The sequence below is a fragment of the Ochotona princeps genome, chromosome 18, assembly GCF_030435755.1.
Source record: "Ochotona princeps isolate mOchPri1 chromosome 18, mOchPri1.hap1, whole genome shotgun sequence".
Lineage (NCBI taxonomy): Eukaryota > Metazoa > Chordata > Mammalia > Lagomorpha > Ochotonidae > Ochotona > Ochotona princeps.
The window spans coordinates 45,228,506-45,247,092 of record NC_080849.1 but is presented as its reverse complement, the minus strand read 5'-3'; the positions used below and the strand labels follow the sequence as shown (position 1 = coordinate 45,247,092).

The 18,587-nt window shown below is 42.5% G+C and overlaps 1 protein-coding gene and 1 pseudogene across 1 annotated transcript in view; one reads left to right on the top strand and one right to left on the bottom strand.

Moving 5' to 3' along the window:
* Positions 1 to 492: 492 nt before the first annotated feature.
* The window catches only part of LOC131482514 (thyroid receptor-interacting protein 11-like), a 189,278-nt gene continuing 171,183 nt past the window's right edge, over positions 493 to 18,587 (top strand). Inside the window, exon 1 of the mRNA XM_058676934.1 lies at positions 493 to 2,096. Within this exon, the coding sequence (XP_058532917.1) occupies positions 493 to 2,096 (1,604 nt within the window). The remainder of the gene's footprint in view (positions 2,097 to 18,587) is intronic.
* On the bottom strand, positions 10,043 to 10,216 carry LOC118758146 (U2 spliceosomal RNA; annotated as a pseudogene).

Below are 18,587 nucleotides of genomic sequence, written 5' to 3'. Positions count from 1 at the left end.
CTGTCCCTAGAACTCAAGCAAATAAAGAAGGAGGAAGATCGTCTAGAGAAGCTCATGGAAGGGAAAGAGCTCTTTCTCACAGTGAAAATTCATCAGGTACGTTCCCTGCAGAGTCATCTGACAGACATCCAGGAGGAGAACAAGACATTGAAGCAAACCATAAAGAGGCTTCGAGAGTCAGTGTGTCTTGAACATGCCTTCAGAAAGATTGGTACACAGCCCATCATGGACGGAAACCATGTTGACCAAAAGTCAGAAGACATTGACTTGGTACAAAATGTCCAAGAGACTGACAACAAATCCAGAAAGTTCAAACAGGAATTTGCCCAACTCCTTGAAAATCTTGGACAATTCTCCTCAACCAAGGAAGATCTTGTAAAACACCTAAAAGATTTCCTAGAGGCCTCCAATCAGGGAGGATTTACCAAAGAGTCAGCAGAGCTGACAAAGTCTGTTCCCTTGGGGGAGCCTGCTGAAGGCCTTGAAGAAGCCATGGAAACACTGGAACCATCTCGAGTAACCAAGGAAAGCACAGTCAGGCTCCTCAAGGAAGAAATACCCAGAAGGCCTTCTTCAAAGCCTGACACCACCACCCTGGAGGCACAAAACCAGCAGATATCTTCACAAATCAGACAACTCAAGAAGAACCAGACATATTTGCAAAAATTAATAAAAGGTAAAGATGTCTTCATGAGTGCCAAAAATAGGCAATTATGTTCTCTGAACAAACAACTTGAGGAGAAAGAGAGAGAGAATAACATTTGGAAGAAAATCATGAGGAAACTCTGTCACTCCTCCACTGAGAACATCACCCTGGAGACAGAGGAGGACCAAAAGTCTGCAGAACTCAGAAAACTGAAGAAGCAGCAACATGCACTAGAGAAGGTAATGAAAGCCAAAGGGCTTGTTGTGAAAGCCAAAACTCACCAGGTACACACACTGGAAGACACCCTTCTCAAGAAAGAGGAGGAGAACAGCATTTTAAAGCAATCCATGAGAAAATTAGAAGAAGCAGTGTCCACACTGCTGATGGATATTGCCAAACTGCAACAAGAACAGGAGAAAAGCCATGAAACGGCTCAAGAAAAGAAGAAAGCATTCGAAGACACCAAGACAAAGATGCCCTCATCCTTCCCAGAGAAGGAGGGGGCTGCCTGTGAACTGGGAAAGGAGCTCCACACTGGGGCACAACTACTGCAACAAAAAGAAGACACATCCCAGCAGCTCTTGAGTGCCACAGAGTCCATGCTGAAGAAGAGCCCAGAGTTCAACCAGGAGAGAGAGGAAATGCTACTGGCCATGCAACAGGATCACCTGAAGGCAGTGGCCCTGCAGAGTGCCACTTCACAAGAAGAATTAAGCCAGGAGCCTAAGAGGGACCACGAGCATCTTGCACAGTCCCACGAGTCTCACGTGCCTGAAGCCCTGCAGGAGGAAGATGGACTGGTTGCCATTCAGTCAGGAGTGGGAGCAGACAGCAGCTCCCTGAGAGCCCTGAGCAGCGTCCCCAGTGCTGCTGGCCCTGTGATCGAGTCACCCTGTGGGGAAGCACAGATGCCACTGCCTACACTGGCCACCTGCACTGCCAGCCTGAGTGGCCAGGCTGAGGCCAAGGTGGAGTCCAAGCAGCTGCCTGCTGATCCCAGTCCCTCCACCACGGGTCACAAGAAACTGCTTGCGACCAAGGTTCTGGGAACTGTGGTATGGTTTAATGTCAAGGCCAGGTATGGCTTCATCAGGCGCCATGATATCCAACAAGACATCTTTGTTCATCACACCGCTATTAAAAGTTACACTGGCAGGTATTACCTGCCGAGCCTAGCAGACGGTGAGATCGTGGAGTTTGATGTGGAGGAGGGCCAGAAGGGTGTACAGGCGGCCAACGTAACAGGCCCCAGTGGAGCTGCAGTGAGGGGCAGCAGATACGTGGCCCAGTGGTGCCATTCCCGCTGCTTGGCACAATGTAGGGCTCCTCAGCGCCAAACCATGCAAAGCCATATTGAGATCTCTGGCAGCATGTATGACAACCAGGCCCATCCTCGCTGGCCCCAACGCTGCCCAAGGCTCCTGCCCTGCTACCAGCCAAGACTCTGCTGGTACCTAAGGCAGGATTCCAACAAACCACTCTTGCGTGAAGGGGTGGAAGGTGCCCAGGGCCCAGCTGCAGAAAACCATCAAGTGAACAGCCAAGATCAGGGTGAAAACATCCAAGGCCAGCAGCCTCCTCTCTGGTGTTCCCCATGCAGCCGGCCACACAGCCTTAGACACTAAATGGCACAGAGGCCAGGACCACGCAGGGTGCTGTTGACAATACACCTGCTCCCAAAGCACTGCAGGGAAGCCTGGCTAACATCAGCACCACTCTCCCCTTGACTCACCAAACAACCCAGCACTCTGAAAGTCAACTCAGAGAACAAAAGATTTGAGATGGAGACCTTCAGCACTTATTTGATTGCTTTGTCACTTAACAAGCCTGATAGAATTGTCTACATTTGTGGCAGCCGAGTTTTATATAAGGCTATCGTTTTTGCTCATTGAAATTTGTTGCCTCAGAACATCTATTAAGGCTTGTTACATTATTTTTAATCTAATACAATTTCAGGATTCTTGTGAATTGGAAATGACAAGTGATCTACACCTTGTTTTTAAGAAAAGAAACAAGGAAAAAAAGTGGAGTGGTCAACAAACAATTTTTCAATTGAAGACATACTAGTTAAATGTGCTGGTGAAGTTGAAAGTATGGAAGTAATTGTTCCCTCATAGACTTTACTGTGGGATACGTTGAAGAGGATTTCGAAGAAGATGAATAAAACACATTTAGAGTTCTCTGCCTTCAAAGGAACAGAGAAGTCACCATGTTGCTTACTGACTGACTAAGGGGAAATGTTTGCAATTCAGCAAATACTGTCTACACAACTTCTTAAAGAAAATGCGGAGTACACTATAAAACTATCAGCTGAACAGGATATCTCAGAGGTGGAACACACTTTCCAGAGACTCCAGAAATTCCAATTTGTATGGAAGGTTCTGTGGAGAAATTTCTAATAAAAATGTTAAACTTTCCATAGCAGTTTGGAGGTTATTTCTTGAACCTGCCAACGGTCCACTCAGAGGACACACAAGGAGCTAATTCCTGCGTGAGGGTGGGTGTGGAATGGTAGATGGAGAGGGGTTCACAGACAGTAGGAATTGATGGGGACCAACCTTGTGCCATGACAGGTCAAGCATCCCTCATGGGCACTGTGTCTAGTCCCGCTTCCCTGCATGCAGTCCAGCTCCCTGCTCATGGGCATGGCAGGCAACAAGGATGAAGTAGGAGTTTGGACCCCTGCCACCCACAGGGGGGAGCCAGACAAACTTGTGTCTCCTGGCTTCAGTGTGGCAGAGTTTGGTCCTTGCTGCCAGGTGAGCAGTGAACCAGCAGATGAAAGATAATTCTCTCTCTCCTTCTCTCCTTGTAATCTGCCATCAAATGAATTTCTGGTTTTTAAAAATCAATGCAATTTTTTCTTATAAATAAAAATTCAGATTTACTTAGACAATAGGGACAGAGATATCTTTCTGTCTGCTGGTTCACACACCAGTGGTCACAACACTAGAGCTGAACAGGTTGAAGCCAGGAGCCTGGCACTTCCTCCAGGTTTTTCAGGTGGCTACATGAGCTCAATGCCTTGCACCTACTCCTGATGCTTTCCCAGGCACACCAGCATGGATCTTGTCTTAAGCGGAACTAGTGCAGTCTGTCTTGGCTGCCTTTGGGCATGGGGTGCTGCTAGAGAGGCTTAGCTTACCAAGCCAAAGTGCTGCTTCATTCTCAAAAAACTATCTTTTAAAACATGTATCTAGGTGTAACTTTCAGAGCACGGAGTCCACAATTATGGCTCAATTCTTCAGATTTCCATCAGTGAAAATATAGTAAATTTTTTTTTAATTTAATATTTTGATGTGCAAAGTTACATTAGAGAGGGAATGGGAGTATAAACTTTCCATCCTCTGGTTCACAGCCCTCTAGGCTGCTATGGTTGGGGCTATGCCAACCTGAAGCCAGGAGCCAGAAGCAGCTTCTGCATCTCCCACACCCTATACTGCTCCTCTAGGGCATAAGCAGAGAGCTCCATCAGATAGAGAGCACCGCAGGCACACACTGGCATGCATAAGGGATGCCAATGCAACAGGATGAAACTCGATGTATTATACCACCACATCCTCTCTTTTCAACTGGACTCTTGATCTGAAGATTGCTGAAGGGTTCAGATCCACCCAATCATCTGTAGTTACTTCCTAGTTTAAGTTGCATAGGGTTGGCCTATGTGGCGTTTGGGACTCTGACTCTTCACATTTATCCCTCTCAGGGACTGGAGGACTTCCACTCTGTGCTGTTGTCTATGTCCCGTTGATCTTCATCATTACTGGGACATAGTGTTGGTTCCTTTGCACAGGAGTCAGCAATGTTGGTGGCCAAATCAGGCTACCTGTGTGGATAGACCAGAGCACACACCTTAGGTTCTAGTCCCTGAGATTGGAGAATCCTAAGGTGTCTGCAGTTACATGAGATTAAAGGATGGGCTGTCTGCCAACAACAAAAACCTTTGATGGGTCTGTCCCCACAGGCAGTGCAGTGGCCTGGCCAGGGAGATGCCTCAGGACCACTGCCGCACCTGCCACTGGCTCCAGCACTCACACACACTTGTACTATCACCTGTACCAGAAAGGCCACAGGGTTACTTTTCCTGGGCTCCCTGCCCTGTCCATTCCCAGCTTTGACATTGTGTGTGCCTCTGCATGCAGCAGAGTGGCCTGGAGGTCAGCACTAGGGATAGTCATGGTAGAGTGCCTCAAGTCACAGCCAGTGACACCGTCATCCCATTTGGGTGTCAGTTCCTGTCCTGGCTGTTTTGCTTCAGCTCCAACTCCTTGCCAGTGTGTCACGGACAGCAGAAGTACATGATCCATGTGCTCAGGCCCTGTGCCTACATGGGAGAGGTGGAGGAAGCTCCTGGCTTCATCCTGGCTGCCTCCCTGTGTGGGCACTTGGGAAGGTAACTAGTTTATGCAAGTCCTTTTCTTTCTGTGTCTTTCCCAATCTCTGAAACTCTGGTTTCCAGTAAATCAACAGGGGTATGAATCTCTCTTTAAAGTATTCAGCTGAAACAATTCAGGTTTACCTCAAAGAAGGCATAAGAAGGAAATTAGAAGCCTCTGAGCTCTGAATTTGTCTCAGTTTATATTAATACTTGTGAACACATCCTTTCATCACTGTCTTTTTTTCCCTTTTACACTTTTGCTACCAATCACAAGCAATGCATCTAGAGCTCAACCAAGCAACAGGATGAAATATCTCATGCTTGACCAAAAGTTCTAGAAGGACCAGACAGTGTTAGTCTGTGTTATAGGGAGCTGGCTGGCAAGGGGGGCTGCCAGGATGAGGACTGGTGCCCAGATGGTATTCTGGCACATGCAATGTAAGGACTTCAGCCGCTAGGCTACCATGTCTGGCTAAATCACTTTTCTTGAAGATAATGATTTTGTAGTATTAACTATGTCCACAGACAGCAATCACTCTGCTAAAGGACAAGCGATCAGTGCTGACGCTTTCCTGGGTGAAACACTAAGATGAATGCCTGCAGCAAGCTAGGCAAGTCATGACCAGTGAGACACTTGGGCACATGCACAACTGAGTGTTAACTTTGCATTTATTTGTGAACTATTGATGACAACTTACCTATTATTTTAATTGTAAAATGTGTTCAAGTTATTCCGAAATGGAAAAAAATGCAGGGAGTGTCAAGAGTTATTTTGCTAGCAAAAACTAGAGCTCCCTTGGAAAAAATTCTTATTGGTCAAAAGATAATTCACAACTGTAAGATTGATTCTGTATCCAGATTGTCAGATTGCTTTCCCGTGTCGAAGTCCTTCCACTACATCTTACTTTAAAGACCACTCACTGAGTACCAGTGTGATATGTTGAGAAAAACATAGTCAAGTTTTAACTAGGGGATCCACATCCAAAGAAATAGCCTCCTGGCCAAACTGCACTGACTAGCCAACATTTTTATGTTTGAAATTGTCGTTTAAAAACGTGTAACACAGAAGGCTTTTTTCCTTGCCTATCCACAGTCATGCTCTCCTATTCCGCATTTTGTTTGGGGTGATATGCTCACATGGTGGACACACCTTTGCAATAATGAATTATGTGTTTACGCCCATGTCTTTCAGCAGAGCTGTTAGTGACACTTTGAGCTGGACATTCCACCTCCTTTGGAGCTGTCACATATCTCACAGGAATTCAGTGCCCATGACCCCTGCCTCTACATGCCAGCAGCAGATGTGGGTATTGTGGCACCTCAGGTTACGCTGCTATCCCCCATTGGAGTTCCAGTTCAAGTCCCAGCTCCTCTACTTTCCAGCCAGCTTCACACTAATGAGCCAGGACAGGCAGCAGGTGACGGCCTGAGCATGTTGGTTCCTGCCATCCACATGGGAGAGTTCCTGGGCCTTGGCTTTGGCCTGGATCAGGCCCAGCTGTTGAGGGCATTAAATGAATGAGCCAGCACATGCAAGTCTTATATTCCACTGCCTTCGTTTCATGTTACCTTTCAAGTGTATCAAGATAATGATAATGTCAACAATACCTTCTGTGTTTTCCCTGATGATGAAACAGAAATCACAAAATGAGCTACCTATTTTCCTACCTTGAGAAGTATGGATGGACATCACCAGAGTATTCCTGCTTTCTTTGTGGCCACAGGCCTTCCTTACAGTGAAGGGTGGCTGTGAGGCCCAGGTCTAGTCAAGGACACCAAGGGACTTCTGCAAGGCCCCAGAGCCTGGAGGGGCACCGCTCAGCATCCATACCTGGCAGTTACACTGCCAGTTCTGCCCTTCCTCTTTCAGGTTCCATCATGGAGGATGCTGTGAGCTCTTCCAGCGCAGCCCACCAGGCTACAATGGTCCCCTTGACCTGTGGCTTCCAGTGCCCTGGCAATAGTGTGACCCCCCGATGTCTCTACTGGCGCACAGCACCACCTCCAGCCTTCCTCTTTGTTTTCATTTTTCTTTCAGAATTTGTTTGTTTTTATGGAAAAGTCAGATACACAGAGAGGAGGCGGTACAGAGGAAGATCTTCCATCTGCCAATTTAATCCCCAAATGCCTACATGGCTGAAATTGAGCTAATCTGAAACCAGGAACCAAGGGCCTCTGCTTTGTCTCCCAAGCAGGTGCAGGGTCTCAAGGCCTTGGTCTGTCCCTGACTGCCCTCCCAGGCCACAAGCTGGGAGCTGGATGGGAAGTGGGGCCACCAGGATCAAAACCGCCGCTCATATGGCATCCCTGTGCTTGCAAGGCAAGGGACTCCAGCCAACAGGCCACCACCTCGGTCCCTTCCTCCTCCTTTTCTTACTCAGGACCTGGCACGCCCTCCTGGTCAGGACAGCCTGCCCAAGCCTACCAGGACCTTCTCAGCCTTGACTTGAGTCTTAATATTTTCCCATGCAGCCTATAGCCTGCTGGGATACCAGAGGGTGGAAAGCTGCCATCTTTGTGTTCCTGCTACTGCAAGCCAAGGACATTTGGCTGAGCTTGCTAGGCCTGCTCCTGCACAGGCACGTGAGCAACGAGGGACAGTCCCTCTATTCCAAGCAATGGACCTTGTCTCGGCAGCACCATGCTGACTACATTAATTAATCTGACCCAGGCACTAGCACGCGTCTCTTCCATCTCTGGTTGCTGCTGCTAACCGGGTCACCCCAGGTAGGGAGAGACCAGGTTGGGCTCTGTTTTGGACTAGGATTCCCGCAGAAGCCTAGAAGCCAGAGTACTTTTGGGCATAGAGCAGATGTGACAGATTGAAGGGCGGGGGCTCCCACATGCCTCTCGGAGGCAGAGGAACAGCCCCGGTGTGAAATCTCCTTTTTCTTTTGTTTCCTCCCTTTTCTTCCTTGCTCAACTCTTCTGCAATTAATTCTATTTTCATCCTGTTGATACAACTTGCTCCTGTTTGTAGTTCCTTGTGATCCTCATGTGCATGCTCATCAAGCTCCTCCAACCAACCACTTCATCCCTTGTGCAGGTGCAGGGTTTCTGAGAGCAGTGGGCAGTAGCACAACTGCACATCTCCCTGTCCTCTGCTCTTGCAGCACTCCACCCACCCTGTTCCACTTCACTGCCCCCCAGGAGTCAGTTCCACTTTGCAGCTTAGCAGATAGTGTTTTAGATCCGGGCTTCCAAAATGAGGATCCCAGGAGATGGAATGCTCTCGGTGTCTGCCCCAGAGATCTCGCCTCACCTGCTCCTGTGATTTGGTTGGACCTATTCTGTGACCAGGACAAAGGACCAGGACAGAGCAAGGGCAGGAAAAATGATCCTGATTTGGTCATTTGATTACAGCTGCAGCCCCATTTTCATTCAGCACCAGTTTACCTCCAGGATTTTAGAAGCCTGTGTGGAGGGCACACACACCCTCAACTTCCTGCCCATGGCATACCTGACATTCCTCCAGCTTTTCCACCAGGCTCCTTAGCATCAGCAGAAAGTGAAACTTTGGGAGCTGCTCCTTTTCTCTGTCAACAGAACAGCTTTAAATATGATATGTAGGGTAGGTTTGGAGGAGGTGTATCCTTGAGTTTTTCTTTACAGTGGAAAAAGTTCATTTCACTTTCAAGACAAAGGAAGGCTTTGCTCGGTATGATTTCACTTTTAGAATCAGGAATGTATCACTGCATTCTCTTCTGGCCTGTAGGGTTTCCTTAGGGAGGTCTCCTGTAAATTTAATTGGCTCTCCTTTATATGTCAATTGATTGTTTTTCACATGCACATTTAAGGACTTTTCCTTATGTTCAACTGCAGAGAGCTTGATGATCATGTGTCATGAAGATCGCTTTTGTTCAACCCTGCTGAGAGTTCTGGACCCCTCCTGCATGTAGTTTCCCAATTTTTTCTCCAGCGAAGAAAAGTTTTTCTTTATTATTTCAATGGATATAGTTTTAAACCCAGTTTCTCTTTCTGCACCTTCTGGAACTCCCATAACTCTTACATTTGGCCTTTTAATAGTGTCTCTCAATTCTTGAATACTTTTTTTAGCTTGACCCAGCTCTGCTTCCAACTTTTTGTTTGCTTTCCTGTGGTGACAGGAAATATCTTCTAATTTTGAGATTCTTTCTTCTGCCTCCTTCACTCTATTTTGGAGAATTGCCACTGTACTTTTAATTTACTACACTGTATTCTCCATTTCTGTATATCTGACTTTCCAACAAAAATAAATAAATGTTAAAAAAAGAAGTACTTGCTCATGCAAGAAGGGCACTGATGCACTAATCTGTCTGAAGAAGATTTATTAGAGAACCATGATTTAGGAAACTCAAAAGGATCTTTCCTTTCTTTTGGTGATATTTTATTCTTAAAGCTATTTATATAGTTCCTAGTACATAAAAAGTTAAATACACAGATAAAACTTTATACATGAAAAAATTAAATAGATTTTGTTTTTGATATATATTTCATTTTTTAAAAATAGATCAAGCTATATAGTCTTGAATAAGTATTCTTTCATTGATTAATATGTTGTATTAACAATGGTCTCTTAGACAAATCTATTGGAGGTTCTTTCAGGTAAAGAAGAATGAAAATGCTGGAGGCTCTGCTAGAATTAAGATATTATCTATTTATGGCATGTCTCCTACAGCAGGTGTTTTCAAAAATTTCCTCCAGCATTTTTTAAAAGTCTCCGCTTTTTTTGTTTTTTTACAGTGTATTAGTTTTATTGGAATGGCAGATTTGCCGAAAGAGAAAGGCTGATAGACACATCTTGCAGCCTCTAGCTTTTGAAGCCTTAGTGTTGTAACTACCATTTTGCAGTATTTCTATCATTTCCATCTACGATAGCTAAACTATTACTTACATATGATTTCCATACTCTTAATAGAAGAAAGGCTATGGATTATCCAGTGTAACAATCAGAATATCTCTAAGGCTGTATATAAAAGTCATCGCAGAGAACATAAAAATCAAAGGAATTTTTCTACTTGTTGAATTCTTTGTTTACTGAAGGATTAAGCCTATAACTATATAGCAAGTTGTAAGTACATTACTGCCGAGACCCTATGGAATTTTACCATAATCTCTTTTAATTTTCTGTCCTCGGATACAGAAGGTATCAGATATTACACTGAAAAGAACAGATACTACACTTGATCTTAGCCAAAAGACCAAGAAGCGACCCATAAAATTTAAAAATTAAAAAAAAAAAAGGACGGGAAATCAGGAAAAAAATAAAAGCCTACCACTTACAGAACATATTTGGTAATGACAAGAAGTACCTATGTTTCTGGTTTAGGTATTTACTCTGTTGTTATTTTTGAACATATTTGTTCAACTTAACAGGAAAGAGTTTACAGTAAAACAACATGATGTGTTATGCCAGCCTCATACATCTTGTGTTTATCTTGTCAATTACATCATGTTCTCGTATTCTTTATTTAGTTTTATACTGTTTGCTTGCCATGTCCCTAGCAGACAGGTTATACTTCACATACTCCCCCCACACACACCTAAAAAGTACACTACTAGTAAAATTAAAAGGGGAAAAGAAAGAAAGAAAGGAGAATATAGAGATGGATATGGGGAAATGTCATTATGGATAAAAATTATATATGTGAGAATAATCCATTTACTTCATACACATTTTGAAAAATTTAACGAACTGAGACATGAATTTCAGAGAATTTATCTTCTTACTTTATATTAATATAGTCTGATTCAGTATAAATTTTTAAAAATCTACATTAAAATGAGAAATAAATCATTGAGAATATAAGAAGTAAAAAGTAAGAGATTCTTAAAATCTAACAGCCGTTAGTTAACTATATATGTTAGCAAAACAATGTTTTTAGACAATAATACTTAAAAATTCCAGAAATTATTGCCTTATTGCATGTAAATTTCTTCATTAAATTGTTTCATCTCTTTAGAATCAAACTGGAGTTCTGTAAAGTCACAGGCTACTCAGGTCTGAAAAAAGGGAGTGTGTAACAGGGAGGATGAGAATGTTCCATTATCTGGCTCACCCCCTCCACATGCCTGCAACAGCAGGAGCTTAAGATACAAGCTGGTGTCTTCCAGGTAGATGACTGGTTCTCATGCGTGTGAGCTATCACTCTCTGCTTCTTGGGCATATTAACAGGGAACTAGAACAGAAGCAGAGTAGCTGGGCATCAAATGACAACTTCAATATGAGATGTGTCAATCCTAAGTAAATGCTTAACTCACAACTCTTGCCCTGCATATTTTATTTTAAAAATTTGGATAGCTGGATAAAAATATTTTGCAATATATACTTGATAGAATCTTACTCAGCCATAAAAATAGTGAAATTCTGTCATGTGCAACAAAATTAATGTAACTGGAATTTATGATTCATAAAATAAGCCAGTCCCTAAAAGCCAAATATCATATATATATTTATATCTGCTGATCTATAGTAATTAATATACATATACAGTATATATATATATGAGAGAGAAAATGGGGTATTTGTCTTAATATGTCTTACTTTACCTCATATAATGAGCCCCAGTTCCATTCATTTTGTGGTAAATGTCAGGATTTCATTCATTTTAAGAGCCAAATAATGCTTCTTTGTATATATTTACTTCACACGTTTAAAATTTTTTTGAAATTTTTTATTTTTAATTTTATGGTAGAATTCCATAGGATCTGGGACTGCTCTCCCCCCCCAAACCCCATATTATTACAATACTATAGCCTGTCATAATCAGTCATAATTCCATCAGTCCATTATTTAAGTGTGTTCCAACATTGCTGGTACAGACAACGTCAGGCAGTCTAGCATCCCACTGACTAGATATGTCCAACAGTTCCATTGGGAGTCCATCTTAGATTTGGAAGTAGGGATGCATATTTAATTATATCTTTGCATCTGAGTATGATAATCTCTATTACGCTGTCACTGTGCATTCCCTTAAATGAGAAGCCACAAAACAAAGTCAACAGGTATGAAGTTAAAACAAAAAATTTTACAGCACCATGGAGTAAAAAAATGCCCCACCAAATAACCAACGCATGGGTGACGATAAGAAAAGACAAAAGCCTCTTGGGTAAAATGATGTCACCATGCAATCCATGAGCCAACGATGAATTCGACAAGAGAAAATAAACTATTTACTACACTCTTTACTTGTTCATTCATTGATGAACACTTGGTTGATTATAGATCCTAATTATTGTGTGCACTGCAATAAACATCAGCAAAATGGTATCTCTACATATGCCAATTTCATTTTTGTTGGGTATATTACCAGAAGTGGGATAGATGGATTATATGATAGAGTTATTTTTAGTTTTTTGAGAAACTTCGATATTGCTTTCTGTAATGGATGTGCTAGTTTGCATTCTTTTTTTTTTTTAAGATTTTTTTTTTTATTATTATTAGAAAGCCGGATATACAGAGAGGAGGAGAGACAGAGAAGAAGATCTTCCATCCAATGTTTCACTCCCCAAGTGAGCTGCAACGGGCCGGTACACGCCAATCCGATGCTGGGACCTGGAACCTCTTCCGGGTCTCCCACGCGGGTGCAGGGTCCCAAAGCTTTGGGCCGTCCTCTCCTGCTTTCCCAGGCCACAAGCAGGGAGCTGGATGGGAAGTGGAGCTGCCGGGATTAGAACCGGCGCCCATATGGGATCCCGGGGCTTTCAGGGCAAGGACTTTAGCCACTAGGCCACGCCGCTGGGCCCTAGTTTGCATTCTTACCAGCAATGCTTCAGGGTTCCCTTTTCTCTGCAACCTAACAAGAATTTGTTGTTGTTTTATCTTTCTGATAATTGCCATTATGATTGGAGTGAGAAGATACATCATTGAGTTTTTAAGTGCATCTCCTGATAGCCAGTGACACCTAGCAGTTTTTCATCTACTTGCTAGCCATGTGCATTTGTTCTTTGGAAAAAAATCCACTCAAAGCTCTGTTTGACCCTGTATGCCATAGTTACAATTTGTCCAGAGATTCAGTATTTGTAGAAAGGCAGAAGCTTCATTAAATCAGTGCTGACTGATTTGGGGGAGTTACAAACCAGCAAAATTCTTAAGGAAAATTGTATAGAGGAGAAATAGAAAGCTTGCCAACTTTATTTTGCTGTATGAATACATGAAAAGTTAAAGCTGCAATTTATTCTCATATCACTTTATCTTGAAATTGTCATTATGACACCACTGGGTTGCAAAAATTCCATAAATAACAGTCCCTGGTTAACAGTAAATTTAAATTCTTTATCAGAAATCAGTGACAGCTTCTACCTGAATCGATGCCATGTGGCCAATACTTGGAGCACTGCTAAGAAAGTCTGACTGTTTTTCAATATGTAAAACAGGGTATTAGGAAGTGAGAATTCACCTATTTCACGGCAACACTTCCATGTTTTAAATTATTTTTTGAAGCTACCCAATAACTAAAGCTGGTACTCTATTTTTATAATGTGCATCTTTAAAGAGAAGTATGTCACTGGATGTCTTGTCATGGGAGTCAATTAGATGTCGTTATCATTGTAGGATTTTTTTCCTGAAAGATCTCTGCAAGAGTGAGGAGTCCACATATTACAAAGTAAAAACTACTGTTAAGTTTCTATTTAAAAGTATGATGGGTATTATTACTGTAGTTGATCTAAGAAGAAAAATTAAATTATAGTTGAAATATGGCGGACACTCTGACAAATTTAAATTGGATGTAGACCTGTGTCTCACAGTTTCAGCAAATTGATTTTGGCTAACCTTTATACCAAAGCATACTTTAAAGTATCAATTCTGGATTTGGGTGATAAAATGGTGGCTAACTACAAGTATCAAGAGCATTTTCATTGAAACGGGAACAGAAGTTACTGTGATTTCTATAGATGGGCATGGCGTTAACCAATAGAAAAGACAATAAAGAACATGTAAGCGTTATACCTGTTTTGAACCTTATTTACATTGAGAGCCTAAGAGATAGATTAAGTTCCATAGGCCCTGGGATTTCCCTTATCCCCTTTCTAACTCCCTCTCCCCTATATCATTATTATAGTATAGTTCTTCATACACAGTCATATGTTCATCATTGCAGGCATGGACAATGGCAGAGAGTCCAGCATCCAGCATCCTATTGTCAAGATATAGTAAACAGTTTCATTGAGAGTCCATCTTTGTCTGGAAGTAGAGATGCATACTGCATTGTATCCTCACATCTGGATATGATAGTCTACATTGCACTGTTACTGTACATCCCCTTAAGTGACAACCATCTTGATCCTCTGATCTGTTGTGATTTATTTCCTCCCTTATTTTGATTATTTCTTTTTTTCTATTAATCTTGGAATTATTTTGTTGGTTTTCTAGCTTCTTCAGATGTATGGTTGGCTCATTAATTTGGTCCCCCTCTAGTTTCTTGACATATACGCTAATTGCAATAAACTTCCCCCTTAACACTGCCTTCACTGTACCCCACTCATTTTGATATGTCGTGTTGATGTTTTCATTTATTTCAGTCATTTTTTAAAATTCCCCCTTTGATTTATTGTATAACATATTGTTCATTTAGCAGCATGTTGTACAGTTTCCAAGGATTTGCATATCTCTGGGGGTATTTTGACTTTTTGGTATGCAGTTTCATTCTATGATGGTCTGAGAAGAAGATTGGTATGATGTTGGTTTATTTAAATTTGCTAATATTTATGTTATGGCCTATAATATGATAATTCAGGGAGAATGTTTCCTGACTGATGAAAAAAATGTGTTCTGTGTTGTTTCCTTCTCTGTCCATTGAGGTTAGTTGCACGTTAAGGTCCCTAAATACGATAGTAACTACTATTGTATTGGAGTCTATTTCTCCTTTAAAATCTATTAATACTTATTTTCATGTAGCTTCATGCTCTAACACTTGGTGTGTATACATTTATTACAAAAATCTCTACTTGGTAAATGTATCCCTTAGTAAGTATGTCATATTCTTCTTTATCTCTTTTCATTCTTTTCAAATTGATATTAGAATTTGTATAACAGCTCATTTTTCCTTTCCATTAGCTTGGAATATCCTTTTCCATCCTTTCACTTTCAGATTCCATGTATCTTTGTTGATGAGATGTGTTTTCTTTAGGCAATAGAAATGTGGGTTTTGTTTTTTTGATCCAGTCCTCCAATCTATGGCGTTTGATCGATAAGTTTAATCCATTTATATGAAGGGTTAATATCGATGCATAGTGAATTGCTACTGTAATTTTAGGATTGGTTCTCTCATTACTTGATTTAGGTTTCTTTAGTGGTTTTATTGAGCTTTTCTCCACATTTGTCTTTGGATTTGGTAAGTGTTCTACTTTTTTGCTTGTATCACATCTTCAACCAACATTTGTAGGGCATCTGTATTAGAGACAAAGTTTTCCAGTTTTTGCTTGCTTTGGGAGTATTTTGTTTCATTTTCAGGTAAAGAGGGAAGCTTTACTCAGTATATTATTCTGGGCTGATACTTTTTTTTCCATTTAGGATCCAGAATATGTCACTCCATGCTCTTCTGGCCTATAGAATTTCCTGTGAGTGGTCAGCTGTGAGTCTCATTGGGGTTCCTCTACAGGTTAACTGACTTTTCTCACATGCATATTGAAGTATCTGTTGATGGACATCTGGGATGATTTCATATCTTAGCTGGCAAGCTGAGCTTAGTTAACATGGGAGAACAGGAAATGTTTATATGCTTGTTTCATTTGTGTAAATTCCAAAGAGTTGGATGGTTGGATCACATGGTACATATACACACTTGGGTCATCTTCAGCTAATTTTTATTGGCCATCAGCAGAGAACTGAAGCAGCAGGGTTTTGATCTGGCACCCACATAGGATGCTGGCACTGCCCATAGGGAATTTAATCCATATGTCACAGTGCTGACCCAGTTAACTTCTTGTAAACAGAACCTCCCAGGTCTTCTGTTCAGTATATTCAGACACTCTGTATTTTTTTGGTAGAGAAATTTAGTCTTTTTATTCGAGGTTACTATTGATGTGACTTTGTCCTTTCATTTTCCAAAAAAAAAAATTTATTAAATATTCTGTGTTCTTTCTGCAGTCAATTTTATACATTGAATAATGATGACAGCTACCCAGGTGCATGATGTAATATAATCTTCCTCTACATCCTTTTCTGCCAAAATTCACAGCAATGGCAGTTACAGTGTGAATGCTTGTCTCAATCCCAACAAGGGTACATTGGTTTCAGGCCATTGTGACTGGTATTCTGGGAGCTTCCCAGCAAGGGTGTATTGGTTTCAAGCCATTGTGACTGGTATTCTGGGAGCTTCCCAACAAGGGTGTATTGATTTCAGCAACAGAACCTCAGGCCATTGTGGCTGGCATTCTAGGAGCTCTGAACTATAGACCTATAGTGGTGACTCAGGTTCCTGCATTCCCTGGGGCATTTGCAGGGTGGCAATGGAGTAGGCCCTAGATCTAGCAGGGTTGCATGAGTTCTCATGACTCACGCTTCTGGATTCAATACAGGGTTTTGGCATCTACTCATTTTTCATTGCTGCCAAACAGATAACTGCTTTCCATACACTTTATAATGCTTGGAGTTAGAGAAGAAATGGAGAAGTCCTTTGGCCACCTACACCACAATGACAGGTCACACTTAAGGCTCAGAGCCTGTTAAAATCAGCATGGCATGATATAGGGATAATGTCCACTTTGCTATAGGCTGCCTGATGTTGATGTGAGCTTGTACCCTGAGGATCTACCATCAAATCTAGGTGATACTAGCTGTTACGAATTTCCAATTTACTGAACACATGAGTCTCCATCTGAGATGAGGACAGGTAACTGGCTTTGTCTGCACACAATGATCTATGCAGGGGAACCATTAATATTCATCCAGTGATGATTTTTTTAACCCGGAATGCCTTCTTGTGTTCACTTTTGTGTCTCATTCCCCAGTGGCTGCAGTCTTGTTCCCTGATGTCTTACAGTTGGGGGAAGGTTGGTGAAGATTATTCCTCAGCCACCCAAACTAATATGTTCCTGGACCACATCCTACAGGTAAATGGCTCGGTGCTATCTTACAGATGCAGGCCAAGCCTATGAAAGGTGGAGGTGATACCGATTGAAGCACTCATTGGTCCTATGAAGCACAGACTTCATCTGATGTGAAGGTAGAATTCAAGGCTCTGTTTTCAAATACTGTTCCTACTCCTGGATGTCTGATTAAGGTTGTAGGCAGCAGCTTGGTCAACCCATTCTGGTGATGAACCTAAGCCTCACACTCACTGGACTGTGAACAGCCTTAGAGTCCATTCCAGACTTGAATGATGTTAGTGGTGGGATGGGCCCAACTGAGTCTGCTCAAGCAGGTGTGTACCTGTTCCCGGGAAAATCTAGAGCCTGTTTCTATGAGTCCTGGCCTTATTACAGAAACTTTCAGGCTTTCTCTGGTGCTGGGTTTCATTGTAGCAAGTTAGATGCTGAACTTCAGGGTCCAGAACTAAGTCCACTTTCCCATCCTGTACCCACGCTGCTGGAGTTTTGCTCCAGATTCTGGTGGAGGTTGCAGAGAGGGTGAACAGTTTGGCTTCTTGGCTGCTTGCTTAAGGAGGTTCCAAGGACTGGGTCTACAGGTGCTGGCTTGGTGATAGAGTCTGTTGGATGCTCTCTAACTTCTGTTTTACTATAGCAGGTCTCATACTGGGCTCCAAGTCTGAAGTCTATGTGGGGCTCAGGGACAAAGGGGTCTCTAAGTCAGTAAGATGGTGACTAACAGTCAAGGTCACTGGGTTACACGTGGCGGGCAAGATGGCGGCCAAGGACAGAGCCCTGGGCGTGAACCAGGGCAGGGGTTAAGGCATTTCAAACAAACACTGATTGGCCAGGGCCATTTCGCTCACCTACACCTGTTCTTTGGGAGGTGGGTTCCGCAGTCATAGTCCTAGTAATTGGCTCCCGGTTTCTCCCCTCCTGGAATTCCTGAAATTCCTGGCCTGAAGCTATCCCTTACCTTAATAAGAATCTGTACTTCCCAGATAAACCGGAACTGCTTAGAGTCCCTGTCCCTCTGTTTGTCTCTCCCATGCACCAGGAGGCTGGGTGGCAGGCTGCAGGCTCACCCCCTCCTGCAACGGGGTGCTAGAGGAATCTGTGGGGGAGACACCACAAGTCTATACCTAAATTTCTCTCCTTCCCCCTCCCCCCGCAAAGTGGCATATTTCTGGATACTGAGCTGTTTGAAGCTCTGAGAGGATTGATTTGAAACTCTCCTGACTTCTTCAATGGATCTTTTCTCTTACTGCTCTAAATCCAGGTCCAGTGCCTGGGCTCCTGGGCTATAGGGAAATGGACTTGGTGTGTGAGTGACTATCAACTTGGTGTCTCTGGAGAAACACCAAAGCATCTTAACTGCTGTCTTGTCCTGCCTGTATTTTCTAAAAATGTTTACAGCAATCTAGAATGATGATCTCATATGCATAATCAATGAAATATGTAGTTAAGCAACAGAATTTTTTTAGGTTTTTGTTTTCAAAGTGTTCAAACACAGAGAAAAATTTCTGGACTAGTACAATAAAACCCATCAACTCA